This window comes from Chiloscyllium plagiosum, unplaced genomic scaffold, assembly GCF_037043375.1.
Source record: "Chiloscyllium plagiosum isolate Xiang-an unplaced genomic scaffold, Cpla_swu_hap1 HiC_scaffold_20, whole genome shotgun sequence".
Classification (NCBI taxonomy): Eukaryota; Metazoa; Chordata; class Chondrichthyes; order Orectolobiformes; family Hemiscylliidae; genus Chiloscyllium; species Chiloscyllium plagiosum.
The window spans coordinates 30,482,326-30,500,013 of NW_028270158.1; the positions used below are offsets into that span (position 1 = coordinate 30,482,326).

The 17,688-nt window shown below is 41.4% G+C and overlaps 1 protein-coding gene across 10 annotated transcripts in view; it reads left to right on the plus strand.

Annotated features, from left to right (window-relative positions):
• The first annotated feature begins 6,506 nt into the window (after nt 1-6,506).
• tnrc6a (trinucleotide repeat containing adaptor 6A) overlaps nt 6,507-17,688 on the plus strand; it is a 172,456-nt gene continuing 161,274 nt past the window's right edge. For 5 of the 10 annotated variants that reach the window (XM_043711717.2, XM_043711718.2, XM_043711716.2 and 2 more), the window contains exons 1-2: nt 6,507-6,658; nt 6,951-6,998. In XM_043711717.2, coding sequence (XP_043567652.2) covers nt 6,654-6,658; nt 6,951-6,998 — 53 coding nt within the window. In that variant the 5' untranslated portion in view covers nt 6,507-6,653. The remainder of the gene's footprint in view (nt 6,659-6,950; nt 6,999-17,688) is intronic. The other 5 variants (XM_043711709.2, XM_043711714.2, XM_043711710.2 and 2 more) reach the window with 2 other exon arrangements.

Below are 17,688 nucleotides of genomic sequence, written 5' to 3' on the forward strand. Positions count from 1 at the left end.
AGACTTGAGGCGCTCAGTGGCCTACTCTTGCTCCTGATTTATATCTTGATGTGTGTGTGCATTCAGCCCATCACTCTGCACCTGCTGAACAAACCAGCCATTCATTCTAATCCCACGTGTCAGAACCTGGTCGGTACCCTTGCTAATTACAGTGTTTCAGATGTTGGTCCAGGATACTTTGCAAATGAATTAGCGGTTTTCACCTCAACTATCAAACTGGGCAGTTAATTCCAGACATCCAACACTCTCTGAGTGAAAGTTATTTTCCTCATATTGTTTCTGATTGTTCTGCCAATCAGCTTAAATCTGTGCCCCTGCTAATGTACCTCTCTGCTAAGAGACACAGTTGTCCCCTGCCCACTCTACCCAAGTCTCTCATGATTTTGAACACTGATTAAATCACACCCCTCCCTCATCTAAGGAAAGCAATCCTACCCTATTCAATCTTTACTTACACCTGTCATTTTCAAAGCCTTGCAACATTCTTGTAAATCTCCTTTGTATTCCTTCTGAAGCAATTATTTGCTTCCAATAATATGGTGACTAGAACAGTACACACAACCCCAGCTGTGGCCGAACAACTTATATGGTTCCAGCTTTACATCCCTGATCTTGTGTCCAATGAAGGACAGCATTCCATATGCTTTCCTTATCATCTTATATAACTCTACTCCCACTTTCAGGAATCTTTGGAAATGCATTCTAAGATTCCTCACTTCCTCTACTCGTCTCAAAACTCTCATATTTATTCTGTATTCTCTTTCTTTGTTTGCCCTGCCAAACAATAATCTCACACTTCTCCAACTGATCTCCATCAGTTACTTTTCTGCCCATTCAAGCAAACCATTGATACCTTCCTGTGGTTTACAGCCATCTTGTCACTATCAACTAATTATAGAAATCATACAATCCCTACAGTGTGGAAACAGGCCATTTGGCCCAACAACTTTGGCCAGATTTATCTTGTTTGCAAATTTCTCAATCATGTCTCCCATGTTAAAGTTTAGATCATTAATATATACTGCAAATAACAAGGACTCCAAAACTGAGCACTGTAGAAGACATCTGGAACCTACTTTCCATTCACAAAAACATGCCTTCCTAAAATCCATGTGGACTACATCCACTGCACTACTCTCATCAATCCTCCTTGTTACCTCCTCAAAAAAATCCACCAAGTTAGTAAGTCAAGACCTTCCTTGAATAAAACCATATGACTATCCCTGATTAATCTATGCCTTTCTAAGTAACAGTTAATTCTATCACTCAATATTGATTCCAGTAATTTGCCCATGACCAAGGTCAAACTGACCAGCCTACTTGGTGTATCCCTTGCACCCTTTTTTGAATACTGGTACAATACATGCAGACCTCAAATCCTCTGGTACCATGCTTGTGGTTAGTGAGGTATGGAAAATGAAATATCAAAGAGTTGAGGACTATGGTGTGCTGGCACAAAAAAATAATTAAGGCCTGCGACTTATCAACCTCCATCCTCACAAAGCCAGGGACCTGGGTTCAATTCCACCCTTGGGCGATTGTCTGTGTGAAATTTGCACATTCTCCATACGTCTGCATGGGTTTCCTCTGGTTACCTCTCACAGTCCAAAGATGAGCAGGTTTGGTGGATTGGCCATGCTAAATTGCCTGTAGTATCGAGGGATGTATATGCTAAGAGAATTAGTTATGGTAAATGTGGGGTTACAGAGATAGGGTCTGGGTAAGATGCTCTTTGGAGGGTCAGTGTAGACTCAATGGGCCGAATGGCCTGCTTCCACACTGCAGGATTCTATGATTCTATGCTAACCACGATCTTGTTGAAGGCTTGATGAGCTGAGTGTTCTATTTCTGCCTGTATTCCTTATATTCTTATAATGTATTTCCATAATCATGCTAAATTTAAGTGTCGGATTCACTATCTTCAAATGGTTATGCACTGTTACTTCATTCATCTGCCCAACTTAATTTCCTTAGCTAATCCAGAATTGTACCTTCTCTTGTTGCTTATTACATGAATCAGGAATGGTTTGAAATCTAGCCAATTTCGCACAGTGATTTTGCTACACAAAATGATGGAACATATCCTTGAAGTGAAGTCCAAAGGACAGTGTGATAATGTCGTGGACAGATGTATCTACTAAATGTAGATCATTCAGGACGAGGTCAAGTATGTTTTTCTCTTTTGTTGGTTCTGTCATTATTTGCTGCAAGCTCGATCTAGCAGCTTTGTGCTTTAGGATTCAGATATATTGGTCTGTAGTGGTATGGGCTATGTACATTGAAGTCCCCAGTAGTGTACATTCTGTGTCCTTGCCAACGTGTGTGTCCTCCAAATGACTCTTGACATGGAGGACAACTAATTTATCAACTGTGGTAGGTGGTAATAAGCAGGAGGTTTCTTTGCTCACATTTGACCTGATGCATGAGACTTCAATGGGCCTGAAGTCAATGGTAAGAATTCCCAGGAAAACTCTTTCCTCAATACTGATCACTGTGCTGCTACAGTGATTCTGTTCAGTCATTGGGCTGACGATCATGGTGCCTGGGATGTTGCCTGTCAGATACGATTCCATGAAAATGATTACGTCCAGCAATAAGACACATCTTCCAATTTTGGTATAAGACTCTCAGTGTTGGTAAGGAGGACTTTTTCGGGTCAACAGGACTATTATTACTTCTGGTCAGGGTTTAGATCAGAGTGGTGCTGGAAAAACACAGCAGGTCAGGCAGCGTTTGTGGAGCAGGAAAATCGACGTTTTGGGCAAAAGGCCTTCTTCAGGAATAGAGGCAGGAAGCCTCCAGGGTAGAGAGATAAATGAGGGGTGGGGCTGGGAAGAAGGTAACAAAGAGTACAATAGATGAATGGGTGTGGGGATGGAGGTGATAGGTCAGAGAGGAGGGTGGGGGAAGGTGGCAAAGAGTACAATAGGTGAATGGGGTGGGGATGAAGATGATAGATCAGAGGGGAGGGTGGAGCGGATAGGTGGGAAGGGAGATTGGCAGGTAGGACAGGTCACGAGGACAGTGCTGAGCTGGAAGGCTGGAGCTGGGGTGAGGTTGGGGAAGGGGAAATGAGGAAACTGGTGAAGTCCACATTGATGCCCTGGGGTTGAAGTGTTCCGAGGCGGAAGATGAGGCGTTCTTCTTCCAGGTGTCAGGTGGTGAGGGAGCAGCGGTGGGGGAGGCCCAGGACCTGCATGTCCTCGGCAGAATGGGAGGGGGAGTTGAAATGTTGGGCAACGGGGCGGTGGGGTTGATTGATGCGGGTGTCCTGGAGATGTTCCCTCAAGTGCTCTGCGAGGAGGTGTCCAGTCTCCCCAATATAGAGGAGACCGCATTGGGAGCAACGGATACAATAAATGACATTGGCGGATGTGCAGGTGAAACTTTCATGGATGTGGAAGGCTCCTTTGGGGTATTGGATGGTGGTGAGGGAGGAGGTGTGGGCGCAGGTTTTGCAATAGCTGCGGTGGCAGGGGAGGGTGCCTGGATGGGAGGGTGGTTTGATGGGGAATGTGACCAGGTAGTCACGGTGGGAATGGTCTTTGCGAAAAGCGGAAAGGGGTGGGGAGGGAAATATATCTCTGGTGGTGGGATCTGTTTGGAGGTGGCGGAAATGTTGGCGGATGATATGGTTAATGCGAATGTAGGGTGGAAAGTGAGGACCGGGAGGGGGGGGTTCTGTCCTTGTTACGGTTGGAGGGGTGGGGTTTGAGGGCGGAGGTGCGGGATGTGGATGAGACGCGTTGGAGGTCATCTTCAACCACGTGGGAAGGGAAATTGCGATGTCTAAAGAAGTAGGCCATCTGGTTTGTTCTGTGGTGGAACTGGTCCTCCTGGGAGCAGATATGGCGGAGGCGGAGGAATTGGGAATATGGGAAGGCATTTTTGCAGGAAGTAGGGTGAGAAGAGGTGTAATCCAGGTAGCTCTGGGAGTCGGTGGGTTTGTAAAACATGTCAGTGTCAAGTCGGTCATCATTAATGGAAATGGAGAGGTCCAGGAAGGGGAGGGAGGTGTCAGAGATGATCCAGGTGAATTTAAGGTAAGGGTGGAATGTATTGGTGAAGTTGATGAACTGCTCAACCTCCTTGCGGGAGCATGAGGTGGCGCCGATGCAGTATCAATGTAGCGGAGGAAGAGGTGGGGAGTGGTGCTGGTGTAACTATAGAAGATGGACTGTTCTACATAGCCGACAAAGAGACAGGCATAGTTGGGGCCCATACATGTGCCCATGGCTACCCCTTTGGTCTGGAGGAAGTGGGAGGATTTGAAGGAGAAATTGTTAAGGGTAAGGATGATTTCAGCCAAACAAATGAGAATGTCAGTGGAAGTGTACTGTTGGGTCGTTGGAAGAGGAAGAAACAGAGGGCTTGGAGGCCCTGGTCATGGTGGGGATGGACGTGTAGAGGGATTGGATATTCATGATGAAGGTGAGGCATTGGGGGCCGGGGAATGGAAGTCTTGGAGGAGGTGGAGGGTGTGAGTGGTGTCTCAAACATATGTGGGGAGTTCCTGGACTAGCGGGGGATAGGACAGTATTGAGGTAGGTGGAGATGAGTTTGATGGGGCAGGAGCAGGCTGAGACAATGGGTCAGCCGGGTGGTCAGGCTTGTGGATCTTGGGAAAGAGGTAGAATCAGGCGGTGTGGGGTTCCCGGACTATGAGGTTGGAAGCTGTGGGTGAGAGATCTCCTGAGATGATGAGGTTCTATATGGTCTGGGAGATCTCCTGAGATGATGAGGTTCTGTATGATCTGGGAGATGATGGTCTGCCTGGTTTCATTTCTTTTAATAACCTTTGTTGTGATTAGGTACAACTGATGACATTTATGAATCAACTACAATGCCAGAACAAGTGAGAAATGCAGACTTTACTTCCTTAAAGGGCTTTACAACGGTTGTGGCTACCATTAAATTCCACATCGAAATTTGGTGATTTCAAATGTCATCATTCTTTGTGATGGGATTCAAATATATGTCAAGATTAGAGTGATGCTAGAAAAGCACAGCAGGTCAGGCAGCATCCGAAGAGCAGGAAAATAGACGTTTCGGACAAAAGCTCTTCATCAAGACAGTTCACAGCACATTTTAAATGAGAAAACCTTCTCCTTGTGAAAGTTATTGGGCTCTGGCTACATTCTGAAAATATACTAAAGGCTTGTAATGGTCGATTGGAGGATATGCCAGACTACAAAGTCAAATATTGAACACAATTCTGCTGCTGCTAATGATTCACAGCACCTCATGGTGCAACGTTTGTAGTTGCTAGATCCTTAAACGTTGATTTTCCTGCTCCTCGGATGCTGCCTGACCTGCTGTGCTTTTCCAGCACCACTCTAGTCTTGACTCTGATCTCCAGCATCTGCAGTACTCACTTTCGCCCTTTAAATATATGTTGTCAGGGTCTCTGGAACTATTAGTCCAGTGACAATATCACTCTGGCACCTCTCCAACTTATAAGGCTGAAAGTGCCATAAGCTGCAGACACAATCTGAAAAGATACTAGTGGGTAGAGAAAGGAAAATCTCATATTAGTGTTGAAGATGCAAGCTTCTGAGTTCAGGATTAACTTTCATGAGAAGATTTTCTCATTTGAAATGTGCTGTGAACTGTCCATGGATGTATAAAACAATGTGAAAGAACATTTTAGTTTGCGTTGTACCAGCTTTATCACAAGCTTTCTTGAAGAAGGAGCAGGTGTCCTGTGACTTCTGACTTTGTCCATCCCAGTCCAATACCGGCACTCCGCATCATGGTGTTAGATGAGACAGAATCGAGTCAGTTTTACTCTACATTTAATTCATGATGTGCTTAACCTCAAATGGTTTGAATAGCTTTATTCAAGGCTATGCCAAACATTGATACGTGGCGCACCACAAAGGAAATTGTTTAATTCACCAACACATATCCCTCACTTTGATGTAGAAAAAAAAATTCAAAATTATAAACTGTGATGTACATACCAAGTTAGATGAGATTAGAACGAAAGAAAAAGTAAATCGACTGCAGAGGTAGTTCTTCGAAATTAACAGTTGAGCGAACTCAACTGCTTGAGGAAGTGCCCAAGGTAGAATATTCTATGAGAGCAACGGTATATTGGAGTTTGGAAACTCGAAAGCACAAATGTTTGTTCCCCTGATGAGGGCAACTGCACAGTAACATCCTCCCCAGTAGATAATCCCACTAATATTCGACGATGAATGGGTAAGGGTGATTTGAACTAGGTGCGACTGGAAACTAGAGGGTACGAAATGACTGCCTTTAGTTTAACAGCCAAATGCAATCTTTCAGAAAAATATCCAATCAGTCACTGTCACGGAACTCCTTTCCAACGCTAGTGCACGAATTATTAATTGGTATTCGTACCTCTTTCAGAGCTTACAGTCAACTTGTGGCTCGTTTCTTTTCCTGCCCTTCCCTCAATCTTGAGCCGGTTGCCATAGCACCCACCCATCCGGTTGCCATGTGATCAGCCATTTGCGGACCGGAAGTGCCCAGCCGCACGCCCCTAGACCACTTCCTGTCAGTTAGAAGAAGATGGCGGCTGTGGAAAGTGAGCGCTGTGTTTGGCGCCGCGGCCACTCGCACACTCATTATTAAAGCCTTATTCGCATGTTTAGCTTTCGAATTTCTCACTGTTGCACTTTACATTAATGAGGTATGTAGATTTATCTTTTCCTTGGGTTGTGCAAGCGAGCCGGCTCCAGCGTATACAGTCCACCGACCGTTTTGTTTGATGCTGTGTCGCCGCTAAACGGGAGAGCGTAATGGTTATGGTGGTGGGGTGGAGAGAGAGATAGAAACAGGCCCCTCTGTTGCTGCAGCCGTCAGGACAGGGCCTGTGTGCAAATCCCGCATTGCAGCGCTCTGAATTTAAGGTATTTTGCGGTTTTGTTTTTAAAAAATAACACTCAAAAATTGCCTCCTGATTGTCGCCTGTTTAATTGCAGAGGATTGGAGGCTAACGCTACCAAAGAAGCTCAAGATAAACTAAACAGGTAAGGTTTACCTTTGATTCATTTTGCAGTTAAATAAATTCAAGTTAAATTTTGGGGAGGGAAATGTCTGACCTTCACCTACTCTTTCATATAAAGCCCCCGCCGCTCTTCTTCCGTTTGAGTTAAATTGTGGTGAAAAACTGTAGAATAAATACTAAAACTTGCAAATATTGCAAATGCTGTAAAGTAAATGAGATTGGATCGAGGTCACTTAGCATCTAGGAAAAGCATGGCGCGCTATACCGCCCTTCCAGGTATTGGCTTGTAAACATGTATTTTGCAGGAATCGATTGGCTTCGCTGCAAATTAAAAGATATAAAGTGCACTGAAGAAAGCGGTTGTCTATATGTTTCGAAGTAATTCAGACTTTTCACGTACGGTTATTCTTTCAATTGGCTAGTCATGTTGGGAGTATTTACTTTGCTCCTCCATTTTTGAAGGTAGCCACAACCTTTCATGGGTGAATGAGTGCCCCTCTAGTATATTCCTATAGAAGGATAGTTGCCTTTTTTTTTTTACAAATCCGAGTCCTAGGTTGAATTTGCTTTTTCCATATCGTTTAGCTCTGTATTGTGTGCATACACTCAAAGGCCTGAGAAGAGTGAATCCTCAATCTGTTTAATTTTTTTATAGAAATTATAAAGCCACCACTGGACGCTTGGGAAGAATTTAAGTGTAGAAAAATGTTCTGGAACATTTTATAGAAATGTTTTATTGTAATAAAACATCCCAAAATATTTCACAGGAATATGATTAGGCCCAAATTTACACTAAACCAATGAAAATATTAGGACCGGTCAAAATTTGATTAAATAGATATATTATGAGGCTTAAAGAATAACATTTTACAAGTAACTGATGGCAAGGGTAGTGAACAGGAATATAGGATACAGTGGAGGGCCATATTGGAGTTATGTGCTGATCTCAATTGCAGGGCTGGGAGAGTGTGCTGAGATGGGAGGAACAATGTCCAGGAAGGATTTAAACATTAGAATGATACTAAAATTGTAAAAAAGTATAGCAAGGAGTACAAGAATGAATGGAAATAGCTGCAAAGTTTTGGATTCATTCAAATTTACTGTAAGTGGATGATGAGCCAGGAAGAGGAGTGGAATGACTGAGTTTACCTCATTTGAGTGAGAGAAATCCAATTTGATGTCTAATGTTCATGCATGCAGTCAGGACTCTATGTCCAGTTGCACATCGTCTTTCTCATCTGCACTTTGGATCTAAAGCTAAGATCATCCAAGTTCCAGGGTAAGTTTGTCTTGTCTATATAGTTCAGCTCTGTATTGTGGGTGTATCCTTAAATGCCAGGGTGAAGGGTGAATCCACATTGTTTAAATTTTTACAGTAATTGCAAAGCCACCGGACATTTGTGCAGAATTTATGAATGTAGAAAAATGTTCTGAGACATTTTGAAGGCATTGAAGAGCATTGAGTGTAAGAGTTGGGAGGTTGTGTTGCAGCTGTACAGGACATTGGTTAGGCCACTTTTGGAATAATGCAGGCAATACTGGTCTCCTTCCTATTGGAAGGATGTGGTGAAATTTGAAAGGGTTCAGAAAAGGTTTACAAGGATGTTGTCAGGATTAGAGGATTTGAGCTATATGGAGAGGCTGAATAGGCTGGGGCTGAAGGGTGATCTTAAAAAGATTTATAAAGTCATGAGGGGCTTGGATAGGATAAATAGAAGTCTTTTTCCTGGGGTGAGGGAATTCAGAACCAGAGGGCATAGATTTAGGGTGAGACGGATAAGATATAAAAGGGACCCAACGGGCAACATTTTCACGGAGAGGGTGGTGCATGTATGGAATGAGCTGCCAGAGGAAATTGTGCAGGCTAGTACAATTGCAGCATTTGTCATTTGGATAGGTATGTGAATAGAAAGAGTTTAGATGGATATGGGCCAACTATTGGCAAATGTGACTAGATTAGTTTAGGATATCTGGTCAGCATGGATGAATTGGACGAAAGGGTCTGTTTCCGTGCTGTACTTTTACTATGACCCTGAGACAAATTGATTGCTCAGCCAAAGACTGATTTCTCTTAGATGTTCCAAAACTCTCAAATGTCTCCTTATCAGATCGTAAAGTAGTAGGGTTCAGGGAGAGATGTTCCTGAAAACAAGTTGTAGTTTACTGTGGCTATTGCTATCAATGGTGGTGCAAAATGAGGAAATGGATGAAAAGTTAAGGTCTCTGTGGGGTTGACTGAAGTTATACAGAGGAGAAAAAAGGTAATTGAAGCATTCATTCAAGAAATAAGCATTTTCCACATTATTAACTACATTTCAAAAGTGCTCGCTACCAACCCTCAACTTCAGCTTATTTGAAGCTCAGCCTGTATTCCAACTTTCTCAAAGTCAATTTCATCCATAATCCTGTACCCATTAACTTGCGTTGACTCTAGTTAAATAAAGTCTGTCTATTTAAAATGATCCTGCTGTTTCCACATTCCTCCATGGCCTGAGCTTTTCTTGCATCTATACATTTCCAGTCCTAAAATCCACAGATCTATCCTTGTACAATTCAGGCTTCTTGACAATCTTTTTCTTAATTGCTCCACCATTGGTGGCAATGTTTTCAGCTGCCAGAAGGAATGGAGAATTGAGATTCCCAAAATTAGTCATGTAAGTTCCCAGTGACATTATGAAAGTCAGGACCTGGGCAGCCTTTGGATACAGCATTCATTTATTCTGGATCTAACCTTAAGGATAATGTTGGAAGTCATAACATTTTGAAAATATTGCAGGAAGTTAACTTAAGCTTTTTGGTTAGCAGTCCTGTGGGGACTTAACAGTTTGGCTTCCGTTAGTATGGATAATATAGAAGTGTTTTCAGAAGTACTCATGGATAGGTCTGAGAAGGAAAAAAAATTTATGAATGAGGTGTCATAGTAAAAGTCTAGTTGCGAACTTCACCTCTTGTTTAAAATGCTCCTTAAACTTTGTGTTTCACCTAACAAAACTTGGTGTGAATGTTTTGTTAATAACCTTTATCACTTTTTATGAAGTGTCTTGGAATGTTTTTCTATTCATAAAGTCATTCTATTTGTGTTTGTCTGCTCATATGTGGATAAGAATTTTAATGAGGGGTGGTTGGGTGTCTCTACTTGCACTTCTACAGCCGGTAAATTCCTGAATGTAAGCTGTTCTGTTGTAACTCATGTTTCGTTGACATGAATTCGCTACAACGCGATTGAATCGTGGACCCTATTTCTGAAGCATAGGGTTGCACTAGAACGCAGCCATCGTGTTGTAGAAGAACTACCGTAGTTACAAGATTGTCCAATGTATTGAGGGATTGACAACGGAACGATGTAGCAATCACATGAGGTGTTAATCTGAATGTTAAAAGATCTAATCACACTATTCAAAAAAGGTCAAGGAAATTTTCCTTGGCCTGCTGGTCAGTATTCTTTGGTTATCGAGTCATTAACACGTTGCACATGACAAGGCTTCACAAAAAACTAGTTCTGAAGAAAAGTCACTGGATCAAAACGTTAAATTTGCTTTCTCTCCAAAGCTGCAGCCAGACCTGCTGTTTGGTTGGTTGGTGTTTTTCTTTTTAAAAAAAACTGTGCTTTTTGACACAATCCTGCCCTTATGTTATAGTGCCTTTTATGTTTCAGGACTGCTCATTAGGAAACTAGGGCTCTGATGAGTTAACTTTTCATATATAAAGATCCTTACACACTGTAAAAGCAGGTAATAGTGACAGGATTGACAGTTCCATGGATTTACAAAAGGTAAATCCTCCTTCAAAAATCGACTGGCATCTTTTGAGAATGTAGCTAGTAGAATTGATCAGTGGATGGGATTTACAGACAGTTCTTCTGTAACGCAATGGGTGTGTTCTTGTGCAACTCAGTGTTATAGAAAAATCCCGCTTTCACAGCAATGCTTAGTGTTTGCGCTTTAATTGCATTACAGCCAGCACATGTTTTAAAAGTTTGCACTTTAGAAACAGTTGCATGACAGTGAGTTTGCATTGCCATAATGCATGTTATAACAGAACGATTTGTACTTGGACTTTCGGAAGGCTTTTGATAAGATCTCACGCGATTAGCATGTGAAATTAAAGCATATAGCTTTGGGAGTAGGACGCTGACATGGATAGAAAACATTGGTAGATAGGAAACAAACAATAGGGATAAACAGGCTTTTTAACGAGAGGCAAGAATAATAGAATCACTATGATAATAGACACCCCTAAAACTGCCTTTGTTATGACTTAACATGGTTCAGGAATGAACTCTTTGAGTCATAACAGAGGCAGTTTTCAGGGTGTCTATCTCTCCCATTGACCTTTGTTCGCTAATGGTACAATCGAGAAGAGCAACAGTCAACAATTGTATACTTGTCTATCAAAAAATGTTAGGCTATTAAATTTACTGGAAAGGTTCCTTTGTTTTTTGTCTGTAATATTGAATTTCCAAATAACGAAAGATGTACTTGATCAGCAATGATATGCTGAAGTTTTAATATGGAGCAGTGCCTGAAGAGGAAAATTAAAATTTGAACTAGTTGATTCTTATGCATGCTGCTGGGTTCAAATTTTGTTTTATTTGTTCATCTGTGGACTCTCATGTCCTGATGTTATAAGTTTTTATTAATTATACAGTTATCTAGGAAAGCTAAATATATTAAAGATATTGGAATATCAAAGTTCCACCACTTGCTATAAAGGTTATTTAGAATGAGATATTTGGGTGAGGTGCTGTAAGTCTGGAGATTGGCTAATATGGTTCCATAATATGAGGCTGTAAGGAAAAGGGAACTACAGACTGGTGAGCCTTATGTCATTGGTGGTTAAGTTGTTGGGGTGGATCCTAAAGTCAGGATTTGCATGCATTTGGAAAGGCAAGGACTGATTAGGGATAGTCAGCGTGGCTTTGTGTCTGGGAAATTGATTGAGTTTTTTTAAGGGGTGACAAATAAGATCAAAGGCAGAGTGGTTGATGTTGTTCATATGGAATTTAGCCAAGTGTTAAACAAGGTTCCATATTGTAGACGGATAGTAAGGTTAGATCACATGGAATCTGGGGAGCTAGCCAGTTGGATTTAAAACAAATTGGCTTGAAGGTCAGAGACAGGGTGGTGGTAGAGGGTTGTTTTCATGACAGTGGTGTGCCACAGAGATCAGTGCTGGGTCCACTGCCTTTTGTCTTTTGTATAAATGATTTAGATGTGAATCAAGGAGGCATGATTGGTAAGTTTGCATATGACACCAAAGTAGGTGGTGTAGTGGACAGTGAAGAAGGTTATCTTGAAGTACAACAGGATCTTGATCAGATGGGCCAATGGGCCGAGGAGTGGCAGATAGTGTTTAATTTAGATCTGAGGTGTTGCATTTTGGTGAGGCAAACCAGGGCAGGATGTGTACAGTTAATAGGGCACTGGGGTGTGCTGTCTTAGAAAGAGACCGAAGGGTACAGGTACAAAGTTTCTTGAAAGAGGAGTTGCAGGTAGACAGGGTGGTGAAGAAGGCATGTGGCACGCTAGCCTTCATTGGTCAGTGCATTGAGTGTAGGAGTTGGGATGTCATGTCATGGCTGTAGAGGACATTGGTGAGGCCACTTTTAGAATATTGTGTACGATTCTAGTTGCCCTACTATGGGAAGCATGTTGCGAAACTTGAAAGGTCCAGAAGAGATTTACAAAGATGTTACGATTAGAGGGTTTGTGCTATAGAGAGAGGCTGAGTAGGTTGTTGCTATTTTCTTTGGAATGTCATAGACTAAGGGGTGACCAAATAGAGGTTCATAAAATCATTGATAGGGTGAACATAGCCACAGTCTTTTTCCTAGGGTTGGGGAGTCCAAAACTAGAGGGAATAGGTGTAAGGTGAGAGGGATGGATTTAAAAGGGACCTGATGGGTAACATTTTCATACAGACGGTTATATGTGTATGGAATGAGCTGCCAGAGGGAATGGCAGAGGTAGGTACAACTGCAACATTTTAAAAATCATCTGGATATATGAATAGGAAGGATTTAGAAGGACGTGTGCTAAATGCTGATAAATGGGACTAAGTCAGATTGGGATGTCTAGTTGGCATAGATGAGTTGGACCGAAGGGTCTGTTTCAATGCTGTATGATTCAATGACTCCACAATAGCCTTGTGTCGGTTATAGTCTTAGTTATGATTGTGTTCTTGTATAAGTTGCTTCTGTTTTTCCACTTGTTTAAAATTACTGTAAATTACATCACATCAACAAACATAGGAAGCAACTCTTAAGTGTCAGAAATTGTAAAATTTGTTAGACTAAAATGGAAGTTGGTTATTCTGTGGCAATGATCCAGAGCTGCAGTAAGCCAGGTCTGAGTCATGCTGAAAGCATCACTTAAATAGGAAGGCAGATGATCATTGTCAAGCAGAGATCTCAGTGACTGAATGGTGACCTTTAATTTCTCATTGTGTTTTAGTATGAAGTATGTGGCCTCTAACTTTTTTTTCTAGTGGAAAGTACATGCTCCGCACTCCAGATATTTCCCTTTTATTGTATCTCATATGGATTCTTTCCCAATTAGTGCTAGACACACACTGCTCTTGTTATGCAAACAAAGCTGGGTTTACTGAAACACCTAGAACAGATCAGTGATTGAGCCTGCTTGGATTCTAGCCAGCACTTTTATGTCTAGTATGTAAGCTTTCTTTACAAAAAAAGTCTCAATGTTGCTTAACAATTGTTGTTTTGAGGGCAGTGATTATTGTGGTTTTGATGCCAAAATATAATTTTGACATGTAAAAATGAACTAGCAGTCCTACTTGACACCAATTTTACATGTGGGAGAACTCAGCAAATTGTATCTCAAGGTTTCAATTTTGTTTAACTTGTACTGAATGGTATGACGGTGACTTACGCCAACCTATTTCTCAAACTAACCTGGAGAAATAGGATACACTTGTTTAAACAATTTCCTTCATGGCATTCTAACATAGGTAAAGATTTAGAAAAAAATCTTTACCTTTGTGAAATACATTGAATATATTCAGAAATAGAGATTTAAATTTAAAAAAAAAGTGGAATGTCTGTTTTAAGATTTTGGTCTGCAATGTAGTTGGCTTCTAGATAGCTGAGAGTACATTTGCAAACCTATAAATCCAGAGAAATTTTCTGTGGACCTGGGAAGGATGGTTTAGACCTAAGGATGTTTTGAGGTATCCTTGAAAGCCTACTGGGTACATATGTAGCATAATTTAATCCATGCTACTATTGTCTTAAAAAATGTGGGGAATGTAATTGTTTCATTGTGCATTTGTAATGATTTTATTTAAACATTTTAGCTGGTGATTATTTTAATATAACTCATTAGATTTTCATTTTAATTTGGGGCTTGTCTCCCATTATTAATCTGTAGGATTACAACTCTCGTGTTAAGTCACAGGCAGAAAATTGAAAACTTGTTGCTTTACAATTAATTGGCTTATTCAGAGTCCTCTGTGCATGAAAGGAAAAGTTAAAAGCGATGACTTTTTTCTCTTTCACATGTTGTCCTTGATGATCTTCATCTTAACTTCTTGCCAAGACTGCCAGAAAATTGCAAGTGATTGTGGCTGAAATTCCCTTTAATCCAGAAAAGTATTGTACATGTTGCTGAATCTCATGACTTGTATAAGCAATGTAACTCTTTGTTGTGGAAGATGGTTGATTCTTGATACATTTTTATTTTGGGTATGACTAACGATTTAATTCTTTTCCCATTGCTCTTGAGAGATGCTGTTTTCCTCTTTTCCCACAAAGTGCGCTTCAATTCTCACTCTTTGCTGGAGCTACTTAAGGGGGGGAGCGCAGAGCTACGCAATTATCTCTATTCCTGTTCACCTTTTAAAGAAGACTTTATTGGACTGGGAATTTTTCTTGTGTCGTTTATATGATTGTACAATGTGCAGGTTAGTTACCACGTTTACTGATTTGAATGCAGAGATTTAGCCCCATGATCCTGCACCTTTTATCTGATAAGATCATGACCTATGTAACTATGGCCTCTACTTTCTTGTCAACCCCCTCATAGCTTTGGAAACGGTCAAGGTGCAGTTGAGAAGAGTGCACTAATGTGGTAACAGTGCCTGTCTATTTGGAGTAGATTAACAATGCTATTTGGGAGTGAGTTCTAGGATTTTGACTGTGACAATGAAGGAACAGTAATGCAATTTGAACTCAGGGTGGCAAGTTGTTTGGGGGTGAACTTGCATTTGGTGGTGGTCCCATATATCTGTTGTCCTTAGTGAGCCAGATGGTAGTGATTATATGTTTGGAAGGTGCTTTTTAGAGCAGCCTTGATGAGTTTCTGCATGGCATCTTATCGATGGTGCGCACTGCTGTTGAATGTTGATGCAGAAAGTAATGAATGTGCTGCCAAACAAGTGGGCTGCTTTCTCTTGGATGGTGTAAAGCTGCCTGTGTGTTATTGGACTAACCCATCCAGACTAGTGGAGAATATTTCACCACATTCATAAGCCGTTCCTTGAGGTTGGCAGGGCAGTGTTTGGAGAGTTGGGAGGTGAGTGAATCACTGCACGATTCTGAGACTGATCTGCTTCTGTAGCTCAAGTATTTACAGAGGAACCTGGATTATCCAAAGGAGATCTCAAGCTCCAATAGTGATCGCGTCTTTTGTTTACAGTGATTAAACAGGCACTGTCTCCAAATGTCACTCTGTCTGTCACTCTGTCTGTCACTCTGTCTGTCACTCTGTCTGTCACTCTGTCTGTCACTCTGTCTGTCACTCTGTCTGTCACTCTGTCTGTCACTCTGTCTGTCACTCTGTCTGTCACTCTGTCTGTCACATTATATTCCAAGCCTTAATTGTGTTTAGTATTATAGGGTTTTTACAGTGATCTGTAATGATTTTCCTTTTGTCTGAAAATAAAAGGTTAATAAGTGGGTATTTTACTTGAGAGGCCTCGATGTCCAACCAGATTGATTGTGGATCAGACAAGACCCAATCAGCTATGTAACTTAATAGGGAACTTAACTGATATTTCCTAAAGTCTGGGAAGTCCAATCCTCCCCTTGTCTGTGGAAGCTGTAGCTTCTTCAGCTTAATGAGGGGCCGTCTATGATTCCAGATAAAGGAACCCAGCTAGCCATATAATTTAGGTAGAGCCGTCCTCGGCAGCATCACCGAAGCATTCTCATAGGATATAGGAGACGGGGCAGGACATTCATTTTGATTAGTGCTATTCTACCCAACCAGGAAATTGGAAGGTCTCCCCATCGCTGGAGGTCCTGCCTTATCCTTTCCAGTGAATGCACAAAATTAGCCTTATACAACTGACCAAATATGGAGTAATAAAAATGCCTAAATATAAGAAGCCCTCCAGGGACCAACGAAAGGGAAAAAGGGATCCGTCCACTAAGTGAGGTGTCACAGCAAGGCCACCCATTGGCATAGCCTCCGATTTTGAAAAATTTATTTTATAGCCTGAGAATGCGCTAAATGTATTAATAACTTGGATTATGCGAGGTACGGACATCAGAGGATTACTGAGGAATAGAAGAACATCATCTGCATAAAGAGTAATTTTATGTTTACCTGTACCAATCCTCGGGGCCGTTATATTAGGATCAGCCCGTATAGCTTCTGCTAGTGGTTCAATTATTAGCGTAAATAACAATGGCGAGAGGGGACATCCCTGACGGCAGCCCCTAACCACACTGAAGCTATTCGAACCTAATCCATTGGTAACCACAATTGCTTTGGGATCACTATACAATGTTGAGACCCATTTGGTAAACACCTGTCCAACGCCAAACTTTTCCAATGTGTAAAACAAATATGATCATTCAACCCTATCAAATGCGATTTCCGCGTCTAATGAAACTACTACACTTGGTATCTTTCCCTGATGGCAGGCTTGAATCATATTCAAAACCCTTCTAAAATCTACGGCCCTTAATAAACCCCGTCTGATCCTCCTTTATAATATGTGGCAGTACCCTTTCTAGTCTCAGTGCTAACGTTTTAGAAAGGATTTTAAAATCTACATTTAGCAAGGATATTGGTCTATATGATGTACAATCTTCTGGATCCTTTCCTTTTTTAAGGATAAGAGAGATATTTGCCTCTTTCAGCGAAGGCGGGAGACAGCCCTGACTATGTGCATAGTTATACATGTCCATAAGTGGACCAGCCAATATTTCTGTAAATTCTTAATAGAATTCAGCTTGAAAACCATCTGGGCCAGATGCCTTACCACTCTGAAGTTGCCTAATTGCATCAAGTATTTCTTGGACTGTTAGAGGAGCATTTAGGACCGATACCTGTTCCGGGGTTGGGCCTGGAAAGGTCAAATTTTTAAAAAATGACTGCATCCTCCTCGTCCTATCTTCACAATCCTGCGATTTATATAACTGAGAATAAAATTCTCTAAAGATCGCATTAATCTTTTTATGATCATGAGTCAGAATACCCGTAATAATCTGAGGGGCCTTTTTTTTTCTTTGCAAGAAATGCTAAGTATCTACCCGGTTTGTCGCCATATTCATATAACCTTTGTTTTGCAAATAATATTTCCCTCTTAGCCGTTTGAGTAAGCGTAGTGTTTAGAGCTGTCCTAAGAGCCATAATCCTTTGCAATTTAATAATAGAAGGTCTATCAGTGTATGCTGTTTCAGCTGCTTCAAGCAGACGCTGTTGTTCTCCCTGCAATTTCTTCTGAGTCGCTGAGTAGGAGATGAT